Source organism: Equus quagga, unplaced genomic scaffold, assembly GCF_021613505.1.
Source record: "Equus quagga isolate Etosha38 unplaced genomic scaffold, UCLA_HA_Equagga_1.0 220_RagTag, whole genome shotgun sequence".
In the NCBI taxonomy this organism is placed as follows: domain Eukaryota; kingdom Metazoa; phylum Chordata; class Mammalia; order Perissodactyla; family Equidae; genus Equus; species Equus quagga.
The window spans coordinates 37844-57553 of record NW_025799647.1 but is presented as its reverse complement, the minus strand read 5'-3'; the positions used below and the strand labels follow the sequence as shown (position 1 = coordinate 57553).

General features: G+C 37.1%; 1 protein-coding gene across 1 annotated transcript in view; it reads right to left on the bottom strand.

Annotated features, from left to right (window-relative positions):
- The window catches only part of LOC124233750 (cytochrome c oxidase assembly protein COX16 homolog, mitochondrial-like), a 74918-nt gene extending 56278 nt beyond the window's left edge, over positions 1 to 18640 (bottom strand). Inside the window, exon 1 of the mRNA XM_046650921.1 lies at positions 18470 to 18640. Coding sequence (XP_046506877.1) covers positions 18470 to 18533 — 64 coding nt within the window. The 5' untranslated portion in view covers positions 18534 to 18640. The remainder of the gene's footprint in view (positions 1 to 18469) is intronic.
- Positions 18641 to 19710: the final 1070 nt, after the last annotated feature.

Below are 19710 nucleotides of genomic sequence, written 5' to 3'. Positions count from 1 at the left end.
AGGAAGAACTGGTCATTCTGAAGTTCTGTTGCCTTAATCAGGGTCACTACTGCTTACTTTCAGGCCATTCAGATTCTTGTCTATAAAATCTAAAGGTTATAAAGTAAAAGACCAGTGTTAACCTGTTAGTCTGGAAATAATGCTGGATAGAATTAAAATGAAACAAAATGGTCCATTAACACCAATGATGATAGCCACTTGATGAGTTATGAATAACAGCCTGACAAACACCTTATTTTCCCCCCATCTACCTGCAGGCTTTTTCTATCCCAAGACAATCTCACTAATTTTCCCAGGACATCAATCAAACTCTATTAGACACAGAACCCACTATTTACTTAATTATTTTGTGGTAAAATATACATAACATCAAATCAAACTCTATTACACACATAACTCACTGTTTGTTCATTTAGTGGTAAAATATATGTAATAAAATTTAACATTTTAACCACGTTGCAGTGTACAATTCAGTGGCATTAAGTACATTCACAATGTTGTGCAACCATCACAGCTATCCATTCCAGAACTTTTTGAGGAAGATTAGCCCTGAGCTAACATCTGCTGCCAATCCTCCTCTTTTTGCTGAGGAAGACTGGCCCTGAGCTAACATCCATGCCCATCTTCCTCTACTTTATATGTGGACGCCTACCACACCATGGCTTGCCAAGCTGTGCCATGTCCGTACCGGGGATCTGAACTGGCAAACCCCGGGCCCCTGAAGCAGAACGTGCGAACTTAACCACTGCGCCACCGGGCCAGCACCTCCAGAACTTTTTGATCATACCAAACAAAAATTCTACATCCAATAAACAATAACTCCTCCCTCCCCCGAGGCCATGGTAACCTCTATTATACTTTCTGTCTCTTAGTTTGCCTATTCTATATACCTTACATAAATGGAACAACAGAATATTTATTCTTTTGTGTCTTGCTTATCCCACTTAGTATAATGTCTCCCAGGTTCATCCATGTCATAACATGTTATCAGAATTTCATCCCTTTTAAGGGCTGAATACTATTCCCTTGTATGTATATACCAGATTTTGTTTATCTAGTCATCTGGACATTTGCTTTTTCCCACATTTTGGCTATTGTGAATAATGCTGCTATAAACATTGGTATACAAGTATCTGTTTGAGTCTCTGCTTTCAATTCTTTCAGGCACATATCTAGGAAATGAATTGCTGGATCACACAGTAATTCTGTTTAACAATCTGAAGAACTGTCCAACTGTTTTCCACAGCAGCTACACCATTTTACATTCTAACAATCAATGCCCATGGTTCCAACTTCCCTATATCCTCAGCAACTTTGTTATTTTCATTTTTTTCACTTTTCGGATTTTTTGGATAATATTCTAAAGGATGTGAAGTGGTATCTCACTGTGGTTTTGATCTGCAATTCCCTAAGGCTAGTGATGTTGAACACCTTTTCATGAGCTTATTGGCCATTTGCATATCTTCTTTGGAGAAATGTCTATTCAAGTCCTTTGCTTATTTCTGAATTTTTTGTTTTGGTTTTTGTTGACTTGAAGGGTCCTTTACATATTCTGGATATTAATCCATTATCAGACATATGACTTGCTAATATCTTCTCCCATTCTATGGGTTATCTTTAACTCTCTTTATAGTGTCTTTTGATGCACAAATTTTATCTTTGGTAAAACTCAATTTATTTATTTCTTTTATTGCCTGTGCAATTGGTGTCATATCCAAGAAATCATCACCAAACCTAATGTCATAACATTTTTTTCCCTATCTTTTTTTCTAAGAGTTTTATAGTTTTAGCTCTTACATTTAGGCGTTTGATGCATTGTTAGTTAATTTCTGTATATTGTGTAGGGCAAGGACCCAACTTCATTCTTACGCATGTGGATATCTAGTTTTCCCAACACCATTTGTTCAAAAGACTGTCTTTCCCCCTACTGAATAGTCTTGGCACCCTTTCAAAAGTGATTTGACCATATATGAGAGGGTTTATTTCTGGGATCTCTATTCTATTCCATTGCTCTATATATCCATCCTTATGTCAGTACTACACTGTTTGAATACTGTAGCCTTTAGAAAGTTTTGAAACCAGTAAGTTGTGAGTCCCCAATTTCCTTCCTTCTTTTCAAGATTTCTCTGACTATTAGGGAGTCCTTTGAGATTTCATATGAATTTTAGGATGAGGTTTTCTCTTACTGCAAAAAGGCTGATGAGATTTTGATAGAGATTACGTTGAGTCTGTAGATTGCTTAACAATATTAAATCTTCCAATCCATGAATGTGGGTTGTAGTCCCACTTATTCATGTCTTTAATTTCCTTCAGCCAAATTTCGTAGTTTTCAATGTACAAGTTATTGCCTCCTTGGTTAAATTTCTTTCTAAGTATTTTATTCTTTTTGATGCTATTGTAAATGGAGTTGTTTGCTTAATTTCCTTTTCAGATTGTACACTGTTAATATATAGAAATTTAATTGATTTTGTATCCTGAAACGTTGCTTAATTTGTTATAATTCTAACAGATTTTTGTGTGGAATCTTTAGTTTTCTACACATAAGATCATATAATCTGTGAATAGAGACAATTTTACTTTTTCCTTTCCAATTTGTACACTTTTTATTTCTTTCTTGCTTAACTGTTCTGGCTAGAACTTCTAATATCATGTTGCATAGAAGTGGTGAAAGCAGGCACCCTTGATTAGCTCCTGATCTTGGAAGAAAAGCTTTCATTCTTACATCACTGAGTATGATGTTAGCTGTGAATTCTTCATATATGGCCTTTATCATGTTGAGGTGGTTTCCATCTATTCCTAGTTTGTTGAGTGTTTTTAACATGGGAAGGTATTGAATTTCCTCAAATGCTTTTTCTGTATCTGTTGAGATGATCATGTGGGTTTTTTCCTTCACTTTATTAATGTATTGTATTACACTGATTGATTTTCTTATATTTAACCATCTTCGTATTCTTGGAATAAATCCTACTTTATCATGGGATATAATCCTCTCAATATGCTGCTAAGTTAAAACAATGTAGCTCTATGATCACCCTAGCTTTCTGTGTGGAGGCAATTTCTGGATCATGACCACAGGGAGCGGGACCTAAGCAGAACCTAGCAGCTTCACCGAGGAGATAAAATAGAGATCAGTGGTTGGGGAGGGTGAAGTTGCTGAAAGCTGCAGGGCAAATTTCTGGAAAGGAGGGAGTTAGAAAAAAAAGACCTCCAGGAGCCGGCTCCGTAGCCAAGTGGTTAAATTAGCGCACTCTGCTGCGGTGGCCCAGGGTTCGGATCCTGGGCGCGGACATGGCACCGCTCGTCAGGCCACGTTGAGGCACCATCCCACATCCCACCACCAGAAGGACCTGGAAGTAAGATATACAACTGTGTACCGGGTGGTTTGGGGAGATAAAGCAGGAAAAAAAAAAAAAAAGGAAGATTGGCAACAGTTGTTAGCCCAGGTGCCAATCTTTAGAAGAAAAAAAAAAAAGACCTCCAAATGTCTGCATAAGTCCTTACCGGGTACTAGGCCATGCATATGTTGAGTGAAACTCCACAAGGCTGGACAAACAAAAACTAAGAAGTTGTATGCTGAATAACTCTTAAGAGCTCATACAAGGCAGGGAGACCTTCAAGTTCTGACCAGACAGAGTGGAACTCCTCAGTGATTCACTTGGAAATTCAGTGGAAACTCACTTAGAATATACTTCATTGTAGGGCTGAACTATCCCTGAAGTGAATGCTACTTTAGAACCACCATAGAAAAGTTTACAAAGAGGCCTTAAAGAGGTCAAACTGACCTGCAAGTTACTTAACTGCCTGCCAAAATAAAGTTCAATAATCTAACATTAACAATGTTAATGTAAGAAAACAAAATGCAGACACTCAACAATGAAATATTCACAACATCTAGAATCTAATTAAAAATTACTAACATGCTAAAGAAGGAAACATGACTCATAATGAAAAGAAAAATTGATCAATAGAAACAGAACCAGAAATAACAGAGGATGAAACTAGCAGGCAACGATGTATAAAAGTCTATTATAACTATGCAGAAATAATTAAAGGAAGTCAAACATAATGAGAAAATGGAAGACGTTTTTCAAGTCTTTAACCCATTTTGAGTTGATTTTTGTGTACGTTGTAAACAGTGGTCCAGTTTCATTTTTTTGCAGGTGGTTGTCAAGTTTCCCCAACACCACTTATTGAAGAGACTAAGCTTTCCTCATTGTATAATCTGAGCTCCTTTGTCATAAATTAATTAACCATATTTGTGTGGGTTTACTTTTGGGCTCTCTATTTTGTTCCATTGATCTATGTGTGAAAATGTAAGATTTTTTTTTAAAATGAAACTTATAGGTTTGAAAACTAAAATATCTGAAAGGAAAAATACACTAGATGTGATTAATAGCCAATTTGATACCACAAGAGAAAAGATCAGTGAACCTGAAGACATGGTAGAGAAACCACAGTCACATGTGGTTTAATATATATGTAACTGGAGTTCAAGAAGGAGAGGAAAAAGGGAAACAAAAAATAGTGGAAGAAATGAGTGGCTCAAATTTGATGAAAAATATAAACAAACAGACCCAAGAAGTTCAACAAACTCCAATAAGGATAAACACAAAAGAAAAAAACAGCAAGGCATATCATAATCACATTGCTCAAAATCAAGTACAAAGAGAAAATCTTAAAGGTAGTCAGAGGAAAAAAAGACACATTATGTACAAAGGAATAAAGATAAGAACAATAGCCTTCTCTTCAGAAATATGCAAGCCACAAGTCAATGAAATGTCATCTTTAAAATGCTAAAAGAAAAATACAAGTCAACTTAGAATTCTATATCCAGTGAATATATCCTTCAAAAAGTAAAGCAAAATAAACACTTTTTCAGTAAAACAAAAGATGGGAGAATTTGTTGCAAGCAGATCTACACTATGATAAATGCTAAAGGAAACTCTTCAGGCAAAAGAAAAATAATATTGAATGGAAACTTGGATCTATATGAAGAAATAAATACAATCAGAAACCATAAATACATGGGTAAAAACAAGGTAAAATTAAAAAGATGGACATAGATATACTAAGCAGCTGGATTGGCTTTATTACTATCATAAAAAGTAGACTTCAGAATAAGGAATATTACAAGGGATGAAAAGAGACATTTCCTAACAAAAAAGGAGTCAATTCATCAACATTAAAACACTAAATATAAATGCATCCAATAACAGAACTTAAATACCAATGAAGAAAAATCAAAATGAGAAAAAGGCAAATCAAAAATAATAGTTATAGATTTCAGCACTTCTCTCTCCGTAAATGATAGAATTACTGACAAAACAAGAGAAAAATCAGTAAAAATATAGAACTTGAACAACACTAAGAACCAGCTTGACCTAATTTACCTTCACAGAACACCACACTCAACAACTGTAGAATAAACATTCTTTTCTATTGCACAGGTAATGTTCACAAAGATTGACCGTAGGCTGGATTATAAAATAAATTCAGTAAGTTTCAAAAGATAAAGTGATTTAGAAATCAGATAAATAATTGTATCAGTCTTCTCAGGTTGCCACAACACAATACCACAGACTGTGTGGCTTAATCAAGAGAAATTCTCTTCTGGAGGCTTGGCAAGTCCAAGATCCAGGTACCAACAGGATAGATTTCATTTTGAGGCCTCTTCTCTTGATTTGTAGGTGGTGACGATCTGTGTGTTTATATGACTTCTTTGTGTATGTGCAGAGACAGAGAGAGATCTCTGGCTCTCTTTCTATAAGGACACTAATTCTATAGGATCAGGGCCCCACCCTTATAACTTCATTCAACCTTAATTACTTCCATAAAGGCCCTATTTCCAAATATAGTCACGTTAGACACTAATTCTATAGGATCAGGGCCCCACCCTTGCAACTTCATTTAACCTTAATTACTTCCGTAAAGGCCCTATTTCCAAATACAGTCACGTTAGACACTAATTCTATAGAATCAGGGCCCCACCCTTACAACTTCATTTAACCTTAATTACTTCCATAAAGGCCCTATTTCCAAATATAGTCACGTTAGGTGTTAGGGCTTCAAAATTCGAATTTGGGGGGGGGGGGACACAAACATTCAGTCCATAACAATAAGATATGTAAAAAATCGCTAAATGTTTGGAAAACAACCCATGAGTTAAAGAGGAAATTATAAGGGAAAATAGAAAACATTTTAGTTGAATGACAATGAAATCACAACATATTAAAAACTGTATGAATGCAGCCAAAGCAATGTTTAGAGGGAAATTTGTAGCTTTAAATGCTCACAACAGAAAAGGAATAAAAAAGTATAATATCAATGATACAAATTTCTATCTTAAGAAGCTAGAAAAAGAAGAGTAAATTAAACTTAAAGGAGGTAGAAGGAAGAAAAATCGTACAATAACAGCAGAATCAATAAAATAGAAAAAAGTTTAACAGAGCCCAAAGATGGCTCTTTGAAAGGATTAATAAAGTTGGCAAACTGATAGCAACACTAATCCAGAAAAGCGGAATTTACAAATTACCAATATCAGAATACAAAATGGATCATCACTGCACATCCTAAAGATATTAAAATGAGAATATTATGAATAATTATGGTATTTCAGAATGAAAATGAATGAAAACAAAAAAATTCTTTCAAAACATCAGAAGTTATCAAAATTGACTCAAGAAGAAACAGGATATCTGAATATCCCCATTTCTATTAAAAATATCTCCAAGTGTATTAAAGATATTGAATTCACAATCAAAAACGTTCCCATAGAGACAACTTTGGGCCTAGATTGTTTCACTGGCATATTGTGGGAAACATTTAAGGAAGAAATAATTCTAACCTTATGCAAAAAATTCCACAATACAGTTCAGTAATTTCACAAAATGTTTCTCAACCCATTTTATGAGGACACTATAATCTTCATACCAAAACATGAAAAATAAAGTACAACAAAATATTCCTCAAGAACACAGGCTCAAAAATCCTCAAGAAATTATTAGCTAATTGAATCCAGCAATATATAAAAAGGATGAATATGGGGTTTCTCTAAGGAATGTAAGGTTGTTTTAACATTGGTCAGTAAAATGAACAAATTCAGCAATTAATAAAATAAGGAAAAAATTGTATGATTATCTCAGTACATGCAGAAAAGGCAGGTGGCAAAATTCAATACCTTTTCATGATAAAAATTCTGTCAGTCTGATTAAAGGATCTACAAACAGATAACACCCCTAAAACTAGGTATAAGGAAAGGATGTCTACTCTCTCCACTACTATTCAGTATTGTACTGGAGGTCCTAGTCAGGTCAAAAAGAAAAAGAAATAAAAGACAAAGATTAGAAAGAAAGAAAATTATCTCTGTTCAAAGGTAACCTGATGGTCTATATAGGTAATGTGAATGAGTCTAAAAACAAAAAATACACAAACTACTAAAATCAATAACTGAAATTATCAAGGTTACAGGATACAAAGTCAATATCCAAAAATCAATTGTAAAATGAAATTTTAAAATAATACTATTTAGGAGCTGGCCCAGTGAAACAGCGGTTAAGTTCGCATGCTATTCTTCAGCAGCCCAGGGTTCACCGGTTTGGAACCCAGGTGCAGACACATGCACTGCTTATCAAGCTATGCTGTGGGAGGCCTGATATAAAATATAGGAAGATGGGCACAGATGTGAGCTCAGGGCCAATCTTCCTCAGCAAAAAGAGGAAGATTGGTGGCAAATGTTAGCTCAGAGCTAATCATCCTCAAAAAAAAAAAAAAGTAGAAAAAAAATACCATTTAAATCAATGAACCATAAGCACTAAGGAACAAATTTCCTGAACAATGTTGAAGACCTCTATACTAAAAACTATATGACATAACTGGGAGAATTCAATTAAAAACTAAATAAATGAAGCTATACCATGTCATGGACTGGAAGCCTTAGTATTTTTAAGACAGTAATTCTCTCTAAATTGACACGGATAGTTTCAAGGTAATCCCAGCAGATGTGTTTGCAGGAATTGACAAGCTGATTTTAAAATTACATGGGAATTTACATTCTTAAAGTTCTATTCTAGAATAGTTAAAATATTTCAAAAAAGAACAAAATTGGAAGACTCACACTACTTTATTTCAAGGTTTATTACAAAGCTACATTTATCAACACCGTGGTATTTGTATAGAGAAAGACAGGCCAACAGAGCCAAACAGAGATCAATAATGGGTTCACATATAAACAACCAACTGATGTTTGATATAGGTAATAATGTATTCCAATGGGGAAAGGATAACGTTTTCAACAAACAGTGTTTGGACTAGATATCTATATGAGATAGAGATAAAATTGAACTTCAATACTCAAAACATCTATTAGTTTGAAATGGATCATAGAACTAAACATAAAAGCAAATATATTAAGTTTCTATTAGAAAACAGAAGAAAATCTTCTTTCCCTTGGGGTAGTTAAGACTTCATGACCAAACAGCACCAACCATAAAAAAAAAAACTGACAAAGTGGTCTTCATAAAACTTAAAGCCTTCTACTCTTCAAAACACGCACCCTACCCCTCAAAAAGGAAAGGCAAGCCAGACCAGAATATCTGCAACACATATACATGAAAAAGGACTTCTGTCCAGAATATATAAAGAACTCTTAGAATCCAATAATAAGAAAACAACCCAGAAAAAATGGGCAAATTACATGAACAGATACTTCAGAATATATACGAATGGCCAATAAACACATAAAAATATGCTCATCATTAGTTACCAGGGAAATGCAAATAAAAACCACAGTTCCACTCTACAACCCCAAAATGGCTAAAGTAAAAAAGAATGACAACATCAAACATTGGCAAGAAAGTGAAACAACTGGGACTGTCCTACATTACGGTAGAAGTGTAAACTGGAATAAATACTTCGGAAAACAGTTTGGCAGTTTCTTTTAAACCTAAACATACATTTATCATAAAACTTAGCATAAAACCCACTCCTAGTTATTAGGTATTTAACCAAGATAAACATAAACATGTCCACACAAAGACCTGTATATGAATACTCATAGCAGCTTTATTTATAATAGTCAAAACCTAGAAAAAATCCAAATATCCATTAATAGGTGAATGGATTATCACACTGTGGTATATTTATACAATGAAACACTACTCAGAGACAAAAAAGAAAAGCACAGATGAGTGAAAGAAGCCTAATACATACTATATGACTCCATTTCTATGACATTCTATAACAGGGAAAACTAATCTACAGTGTTAGAAATAAGATCAGTGGTCGCCTGGAGCGTAGGGTTGACTGTAGGCCTATACAGAGAGAATTTTCTGAAGTGATAAATCATAATTACAGAAATGTATATTTGTCAACTTCTTAGAACTTTACTTAAAATGGATGCACTTTATTGGATGTCAATCATACCACAATAAAGTTGATTAAAAAACAAACCTGGCAATTCTTAAGTGCAAAAATGCAAGCATTCTAAGCATCTATAATTGACTTTTATGATTAGCCAAAAAAAAGAAAGTTACTTGAAGCACCAATTATTTGGTGGTAATTAGGCAAGAAAATTTGGTTACCCTACTTCTTACAAAGTACCTTTTCTATGCAAATATGATAAAACAATTTTTTTAATCCTAAGCATAGACTCAAGACTAAATGTTGGGGCCAGCCCCATGGCTCAGCGGTTAAGTTCGCACACTCCACTTTGGCGGCCCAGGGTTTTGCCAGTTCAGATCCTGGTGCGGACACGGCACTGCTCATCAGGCCACGCTGAGGTGGCATCCCACAAAGCACAACCAGAGGCACAATTAGAATATACAACTATGTACTGGGGGACTTTGGGGAGGAGAAGAAGGGAAAAAAAAGATTGGCAACAGTTGTTAGCTCAGGTGCCAATCTTTTTTTAAAAAAAGATTAAAAGTTAATGTGACTGGGAGTTTAGAGTAAAACAAACAAACAAAAAACTAGAAAATGCTGACCTAGAAGACAAAGTTTAAACTTAAAATCCCCATAATCTACCTATCTAGCCATTTTGGACACTCCCTACTTTGCACTATAGAGTAACAACAAAATTTAATAATCGCCTTCACCAAAGCAGATATCAAATAAGCACATGAAAAGATGCTCCATGTCATATGTCATCAGGGAACTGCAAATTAAAAGAACAATGGGACACCACCACAAACCTATTAGATCTAGAACACTGACAACACCAAATGCTGACGAGGCTGTGGAGCAACAGGAACTCTCAGTCATTGCTGGTGGGAATGCAAAACGGTACAGCCATGTTGGAACACAGTTTGGCATTTCCTTACAAAACTAAACATGCTCTTACCATATGATCTGGCAATCACATTCCTTGCTAATTACCCAAAGGAATTGAAAATTTAAGTCCACACAAAAATCTGTGCACACCTATTTATAGCAGCTTTATCCATAACTGCCAAAACACAGTAGTGGCCAAGATGTCCTTCAGTAGGTAAATGAATAAATAAACTGTAGTATGTCCAGAGAATGGAATATTATTCAGTACTAAAAAGAAAGGATCTATCAAGCTATGAAAGGATGTGGAGGAATCTTAAATGCACATTACTAAGTGAAAGAAGGCAATCTGGAAAGGCTACGTACTATATGATTCCAACTATATGACATTCTGGAAAAGGCAAAACTATGGAGACAGTAAAAAGCTCAGTAGTTACTAGGGTTGGCGGATAGGGAGGGATGTTTAGGCAGAGCACAGAGAACCTAGGGTAGTGAAAATACTCTGTATGATACCATAATGGTAGATACATGTCATTATACATTTGTCCATTCCCATAGAATGTACAACACCAAGAGTGAACTAATGTAAACTATGGACTTTGGGTGATTCAATGTGTAGGTTCATCAACTGTAACAAATGCAGCACTCTGGTAGGGGATGGTGATAACGGGGAAGGCTATGCATATGTGGGGATGAGGTGCATATGGGAAATCTCTGTCCCTTCCTCTCAATTTTGCTGTGAAACTAAAACTGCTCTAAATAAATAGTCTTAATTTAAAAAATTTAATAAGTCCTACCTCCCTGCTTTTCACCCTTCCACACACAGCTGTTCCATATCTCCATGCCTTTGATGTCTTCCTCCCTTTGCCTGGAAACATACTTCACTGAAATGACTTGTTTAATTACCTCTTTATCCCACTGCAATAATTAGTTCAATTATGAATAAAGCTGCTATAAACATCCATGCACAGATAGGGCTTTTATTTGTTTTATGTCTCCTGTGCCCATATAGTACCTAGTACATATACAGAATTCAGTTGGTGTCAAGTGACTATTAATGCCTTTGGAAATAACACCTAAGCCAGAAATTCCTAATATCTCTAGGCCTGGGGAAATCTAGTAAGGTTAAAAATGTCTCTGTGAGCCTCTAGGGAGGCTTTTTCATAACTCGAAAAAGAAGGCACAAAAGAAAAGAAGGAAAATATAAAAGAGGAAACCCAACATCCTTAAAATTCCCATGACACAGGTTACCCTGCTTTTCTTAGATGACTCAACCCTTGCCCCACTAAAGCTATTCTCTGCATAGCAGCAGTAATAACAGGCACCATTTAAGCACTTTAAATGAATTAAATAAGTTATCTTTTTTTTTTGAGGAAGATTAGCCCCGAGCTAACATCCCCCGCCAATCCTCCTCTTTTTTGCTGAGGAAGACTGGCCCTGAGCTAACATCTATGCCCATCTTCCTCTACTTTATATGCGGGATGCCTGCCACAGCATGGCTTGACAAGTGGTGGGTAGGTCCACACCTGGGATCCAAACCAGCAAACCACAGGCCACCGAAGCAGAACGTGCAAACTTAACCACTGCACCACTAGGCCGGCCCCTAAATAAGTTATCTTTTGGTAAATTGCTTAGAACAGTACCTGGTACAGAGTCAACACCATAAAATTATTTGCAAAACAAACAAAAAACAAATGCATTTAATTCTCACAACAACTCTATGAGTAGGTCCTCTTAATACTCTCACTTTATAGCTAAGGAAATTGAGGCCTACAAGTGAGGTAACTTGCCCAAGGTCACACAGCTAGGAACTCAGGCATTCTGGCTCTTAATCACTGGGTCTTTTATCTGAAATGGTCCATTGAGTCTGACTTCACAAGCAACAGAACATATCTTATGATGGTCCATAGCTCTTTGGTTATTGTACATCTTGAGGGTACTTTAGCACATGCCTTTCATAATTATCCTCCTACTGAACTGCAAAATTCTTAAAAATAGGGATCATTTCTTATTCTTTATTCTAGTATCCATGATTCCTAATCATAGTGTAGGCACACAGTAAACACTAAATGATATTTCTACAAACAGTTTCCCTTTGTTTCTGAGTCTCCTGAAACCAAGAGTTTCTTTTGATTCTATCATCTAAGTATAGATTTTCTCCTCAATAAATAATTTCATATTTATTCAAATACAGTCACTGGCTACTTGGCTGCCTAGTCAAATGGCTTTACAAAATGTTTCTACAGTTGAGCATCTATCAACTTGCCTTTCTACTTCTCCAAAGTAACTCCTAGACATTTTACTTTACAGTTATTAAGAACTGTCTTGAAAAAAATCTTTAAGACAGATCCTTGAAGCAATCTTCAGAGACTGGTACCATATATTCTTCTCGCTCTATGTGGTTTTCCATCTATTCCATCTCCTTGTTTCTTGTATCTTAGTCAGTTTCCTACCCATTATAACACATTATGTCCAAATTCATTCCTTCTCTCTTAAATTGTATTTAGTGGAGAACCTTGTTAATCACTTTTTGAAAGCTGAAACAGACCATGGTACTAGTTCTCTTAACATTCTATCATATTTTTCTGATATTCATCAGCCTGCCTAAGTCATTTCATCAACTTGTACTGACCACTTTGTGTCATGCACCAGGAAACAAGAGATGAAACACATATCCTTTGAATCAGAAGAGCTCAGAGTGAAGTAGAGGGAGGAAGAGACACAAGTAAGGAACCAAACGTAGAAAAAAACAGTAAGCTAGGGCATGCAGAGAGCCCTGTGGGAGCACAAGGAGGAAAAAAACTTTGTATGATGGTTCAGAACCTCAATTTTTAAGTCACACAGAGTTGGATCCAATTCTTAACTCTGCCACTTACAAGAGTTGTGTGACATAAGAGTCAAGGTTTTCTCATTTGAAAAATGTACAATAACCATTTCATCTGTTCCTGCTTGGGAATAGATGAAATAAAGTGCTTAGTTTGAGAAATCATGACAGGCACTCAGTAAGTGGAGTATGATATTTATAATAAGGGGGCATCTAGCCTAGGTAAGGAAGCCTAGGTAAGTCACCTGGAGGAGGTGACTCTTGAATTGAGTCTTAACCAACGCATAGGAAGTGGAAGGAATCAAGAGGGAACCTTAGAGAAAGGTTAAGTTTCCACACTGGCATTGAGAACTTTTCATAACCCAGTCTCTACCTACCTCAGCAACCTCATCTCCCTTAACTCTCCTAAATGACGCTTCCTTTATCCAGGCTGGTTTACTCACTGACCTCAGAATATGCTTTATTTTTCTTTTCTCTATTACTGCTTAGGTCATACCTGTCCCTGTTCCTAGTATTAGCCTAAAGCCTGTCCATAAGACCAACATAAGTTCCACCTTCTTGTAATTGATCAGTCTGGCCCTTATCATGCCTCCAGTCTTTGAACTCTCCCAGCAGAGGGTCAGATTAACACACTCTCCTCCACACTTTCTTTGCCCTCCCACTACATACATGCTCATCCTAGACCTAACCATCTACACCTTTGCACTGATTTAACTTTTCACATGTGAATGTCATGTCTCCATTAGAACAGAGATTCCATGAGGGCTAGGCTTCATTTATCAAGAGAAAAGAGGGCAAGGATACAGCACTTTAATGTCAGATCTATTTAGTACATGATGGAACAGATCAGAAAACTGTTAGCAACAGTCTCAGGGTTAAATGCAAATCACATGACAGGTCTGTAGGGCCTTAAATGCTTGGACTTAATGGTGTTTCTTGTTTTTAGATTCTCACTTTGATATGCCCTTAGCTCTACCAACAGCAAACTGTAAAAACTTTCCATTGTGGAATGCAAACTGATGCAGCCACTATGGAAAACAGTATGGAGATTTCTCAAAAGACTAAAAACAGAAATACCATATGACCCAGCTATCCCACTACTGGGTGTCTAGCCAAAGAACCTGAAATCAACAATCCAGACAGAGTGACTTATGCACCCCTATGTTCACTGCAGCATTATTCAGAATAGCCAAGATGTGGAAGCAACCCAAGTGCCCACTGACTGATGACTGGATAAAGGAGATACAGTATATATATACAATGGAATACTTCTAAGCCATAAAAAATGACAAAATTGTCCCATTCACAACAACATGGATGGACCTTGAGGGTATTATGTTAAGTGAAATAAACCAGATAGAGAAAGACAAACACTTTATGATTTCACTCATACGTGGAAAATAAACAAACACATGGACAAAGAGAACTATTTAGTGGTTACCAGGGAGAAGGGGGGTCAGTGGGTGGGCACAAAGGGTGAAGAGATGCACCTATATGGTGACTGACAAATGATAATGTACAACTGAAATTTGACAATGTTGTAAACTATCATAGCCTCAATAAAAAAATAATAATTTTGGGGGGGGGGGATGATCAAAAAAACCAAAAATAAAACGGCATAACAAGAAGTCAAAAAAAAAATTTTTTTTTTTGATAGTGATTACTTGCTGAAATTGATTACATACTGAAATATTTTGGATCTTTAGGGTTAAAGAAAATAAGTTGTTAAAGGTAAAAAATCAAAAACTTTCCATTGTAGATTGTCTTAATCATTTAAGATGTCTCAAATCCTTCTGGGAATAAGCCATGATATAACAAAATAAAGGTCAGGTGAAAGCTTGGCAGTCAACTCCTTAGACATGGCTACCATACCGGGAGGTAGTATACAAAGTAACTAGCACAGTGCCAGAAAGATAATACTTCCTTAATTACTCATTATTAAAACATTGTACCAACCCATTATCCTCTGCAACTGCTTTAAAGAAAGTAGAAAAACACAGATTCTTTTCCCTTTTTAGACAGTATACCAGGAGCAACTTCCTGAACCCCATTGAGGCCTCAGTCCTGAAGAAGGAATCCTAATCCTAATACCCAATGTGTACTGGGGTTGTCTTTTTGGACAATCCCTACAGGTTAAGAGTGAAAAAAAGCTAGATTAGATTCTTGTCATACTTCTTAGAGTAATTGAGTCTTTCCAAAATCAAGAACTCTCAATGTGATACAGGAAAAAGTGGGAGGCTTAGAGACTGCAATCAAGCTGGACTCCCACAGAAAGAAAAGACATAAATACTGTCCCATAAAGGATAAAAGGTGAACTCTTCAAACTCCTAAAGGCATTTGAGATTGTGACCACTGCCTCTGATGATTCTTCAGACCACCCACTTTCAGTCCAAAATGGCAGGAATGATAAAATAACACAAAGAACGGGCCAAAGAATCATGAACTCTTGGAAGTGGAAGAAACCTCCAAAGTCATCCAGCCTAAGCCTCTCCTTACACAGTTGAGGAAGTAGGCGTAAGAGAGATGCCAAGCTACATGCCAAGTCTGTTTCTGCCTCCCCAGATACTCACTTCATTGTCATAATTTCCCCAAGATTTTATTTTTTCCCTTGCAGTAAGCAAGATGAGAGAGAATAGGCTCATTTGCCTTGCAAAACGGGCCCCCAAACTGGAAATATCTAAGACTCTTGCCTCTGACAGAACACTGGCACAAAAAAGTAAAAGTATATGCATTCTTGCGGTTACCTGATTAAACTAGCAAGTCCCTGCATAGGAAGCTGTATACAGACAAAGAGTGACAATGCTGACTACAAACAGAAATACATACTTAGAACTGGAAGCTTTTCATGTTTCTTCTATACAAAGAAAGATCTCTATGGGACGACCAAAATTATTGGAAGTTTCTAGTGGTGATAACCGCTTCTTACCTGTGTATCTTCATGATGACACACTGAAGAAAAGCTGAATTAGACCCTGCGACTTCTTAGGAGTCCCACATATCAGGGCATTAGCTCTGGGAGGTGACAAACAGAAACTTGAACCCTTTTCTTGTTAACTGAACCAACCAAAGTTCTAATGACTGTTTTTACCCAAGTTCAATCCTAAATTTGTGTTCTACTCTCCTAAACTCTAAGTTTATCAACTTATATGAGTAAGACAGGAAAATGCTTAGGAAAATTAAAGAAGCCACTTGGTGAATAAATCCATTCATGTGGAATAAATGCACATACAACACAGAAATTAAACCACTTTTGGGGGAAACATAATAGTTAGGTATAATTATTCTTCTTCATCAGTCCCTTGAAGTTTGTCCTAACTCCAGTGATTCAGAAAAATGAGAACACTAGGAACTTCACGTCCGCAAGATCAACAACATCAGAAATTTTAGTGAATGGTGAGCCAAACATTAAGCAACAGATTATGCAAATACTCAAAAAGCTGAAGTGATATTATACTGAACTTTAAATGTATTTAGTGACTAGAATGCGCAAGATAATATCAGAGTTCTGCTCTGCTCTGTCAGGAGATCCTGGAAACACTACAGGTGCTGCAGCAAAAGGACAATGTCAAAGTACATTAAATTCTTAAGCAAGGGGACAAGAATCAAACCTCAAACCATATCACAAGAGAGTTAATGTAATAACTAGCGAGATTAAAGCTATAGAAGGAAGAGACAAGACGAGAAGAACAATTAGATGCCTTTAAATACTTGCCGGGCATCAGGAAAGGAACTACCGTTGTTTTAATTGCCCCTGAGAAGAACAAGTACTCAGGAATGAAAAGTACAGAAAAACAGATTTTGCTTTAACAATAATTTTCCACGTTAGCCTCAAAATTCAATAAATATTAAGAGTGAGAGAAGGAAAAATCTACATAAAATAGAAAGAGAGAATCGAAGAGACTTGGGCATACTGAATGAGCTTTTGACAAAAGTTTAGGAGCTTATATGGAGCGTGACACTAAACTATGCAGATTAGCAATGAATTATAGTCTCATAAATAAAGTTGGCTTCCAGTGTTTTATAACACGCAAGAAGACAAAAAGTATAGATGATTCTGAAAGCCATATTTTATGAAGAATAATCCATGAGCGGTGGTCAAGCTATTGCAAAATTCCAGATGAGAAAAGACGACGGACTGTTCTAGGCAGTGGTGATGGGAACAGAAAGGAATGGAAGGCTTACAGAGTAGAGAGCTCACAGTACTTGATGACTTATTGGAGACTCTTGGAATAACAATATTTAGCAGGATTTACCATGTTAATCTAGCCATTCAGCTATTTACAGTAACAACAAAGCAGCAAACACATACAGAGTACTTACCATATCAGGCAATGTTCTAAATGTTTTACATAGGTTCATTCATTTCATTCTCAGGATTCTATGAAATGTATTCTATCATCATGCACATTTTACGATGAGAAACTAAGGCTAACATCAGTAAAGTCAGTCAGCCAATAAATATCAAAGAACTAGTGAGAGATTAGGTACCAGGCTCGGACCTACATAATCCCAAAGCTAAAGGTCTTCATCGATACACTAGACAGCTGTAAAGAAAAGGCGACAAAATCCAAAGCAGGCAGCATGCAGCAATGTTAAAGACCCCAGTCGACAGAAAAGCGTCAGTGGGGAAGAGGACCGAGGGGTAAGTGAGGATTTGGCGGTATCAGGATCACGGGATGCACTTGCTTAAAAAAGAAATAAACAAACAAACCAAACAAAAACCCTGCATTGAATCCAAATTCCTAGAGATGGGACCTAGGAACTAACTTTTTAAAAGCAAAACCAAAAAACCCCGGGTAATTTTTAGGCAGACCCAGATTGGGGAACTCCTGTAATAGATCTCTAAGTTCTCTTTCTGCTTTAACATTCTAGTTGACACGCTAAATGAACTTCCCAGAAATGAAAGGAAGGAAGGTGGGTACAGCAGCAAGAAAACGGCTATGCATTTACAGTTCACACCATTCATGCTCCCTATGCGTTTACAGTTCACACCACTTATGCCCCCACTTTTACTAATGTCTCTCACAGGAACACGGATAGAGCAGGCAGTGGAAGGAGGGGTGGGGTGTTCACGGTACTCTAGGTAAAAAGCAGGCTTTTGTCCAGGATTTTCTAGTAACAGTAGCACAAAGAAACCCTTCCTAACTACAAATACATGTGGTGATCGACTGCAAAACGAGGTGGATCCCTCCGATGATCCGTGTCTGGCTAACGATGGATGCCAACATATCCTTCTACGTGCTCACAAGCGTTGCAGGAAACCACGAGATTGCGGCCTGCCTGCTCGGAGTCCAAAAGAATCTGGCTCAGCACCAGAAGCGCCTGCTCTGCAATTACACCCTCCAGTACCCTACTCCCAGAGGTGACCTGTTCCGCACATACCTGAGGGTCCTCGGGTAAGATTTATCTCTTCCTCGGTGACCAAATAATCCACCCTTCCGTTCATGTTTTACAGCTTGTCTGCTTCCCAGGGTCAACTACGACTCACACAGGTAGAGGTGAACCAACCTCCGCGCGGGCGCCCAACGCACAACACTTTCGGTTTCAGCAGACCCCGGACCGGAAGAGGAAGTCGGGAGCGCTGGACGCGCCAGGAATGCTGGGAGTTGTGGTTCTGGACGCCGACGTGCTGCTTTATCTTACTCGCTCCTCAAAGCAACGTGTGAGATGAGCTAGCGGGAAGTTACCATTCTAATTTACCATTGGGGGAGGGGTTGGGGGTGGGGGATAGTAAAGGTAAGAGAGATAAATGATATTGTAGAGGAAAAATTGAAAATAAAATCTGCCTTCTCAGAAAATCTCCACAAATGTAGAAAAGGAAAAAAAAAAGAGAATTGTATTATTCAGTAAGCATTAAACCAGAGTGGGATGGGCGTCACAGGCAATCCGCTAATGAGATTGCAAAGATACAGAAATCTCACCTTTTTACATAGCCGGGCAGATAACATCGGTTACATGCATGTTCTTGTGTAAGAGGACTTAACACCGTTTGCTTTGGTAGGTCACCCTGGGTGTGGCCATCTGTGTTAGTTAATTGCCTTATCTCAAGGGAAAATAAAACTTGTCCATCTCCACAACAAGCGCGTGCTTGAAGCTTGGAGCAAGGCACCTAGGGTAACTCCTGTGGTGACAGGGAGATGGGGCACTAACTTCCTTGGTTATTTACGTTTGGAAGAGTTGGCTCCCAGGACCTTACAAAAAATTTTCCTGGGTTGTAACCTTGTTATTCCAATATCAGACCCAGATGTATTATCATAGCTTCTTAAATGTGCTATTTTTTCCTTTTGGAGAGAGTTTGCCTGCCTGACGTCTTAAGTCATCCTTCCACAGACTTCTTTTGTAACAATTGATATGGACATGATCTTTTTATGACCTTATGAAATGAATCTTCAATCTTTTTTATTTTAAAAAAACGGTTAGCTGCCTACGTAAGTATTCTGTTTCTCTCCTATATAATCCTTCATAATGTCTCTGAATTGGTCCACTTTTCTTTTTTTAGTCACCTAACTGAATTGTTTGTTAAGAAGTTAATAAAATTTGACATGCGCTTGAGATAAATTTGTCTAAGAAACTTTTGACTAGTCTCATAGTCCCTACAGTTAAGACGTTCAGAAAAAATATCT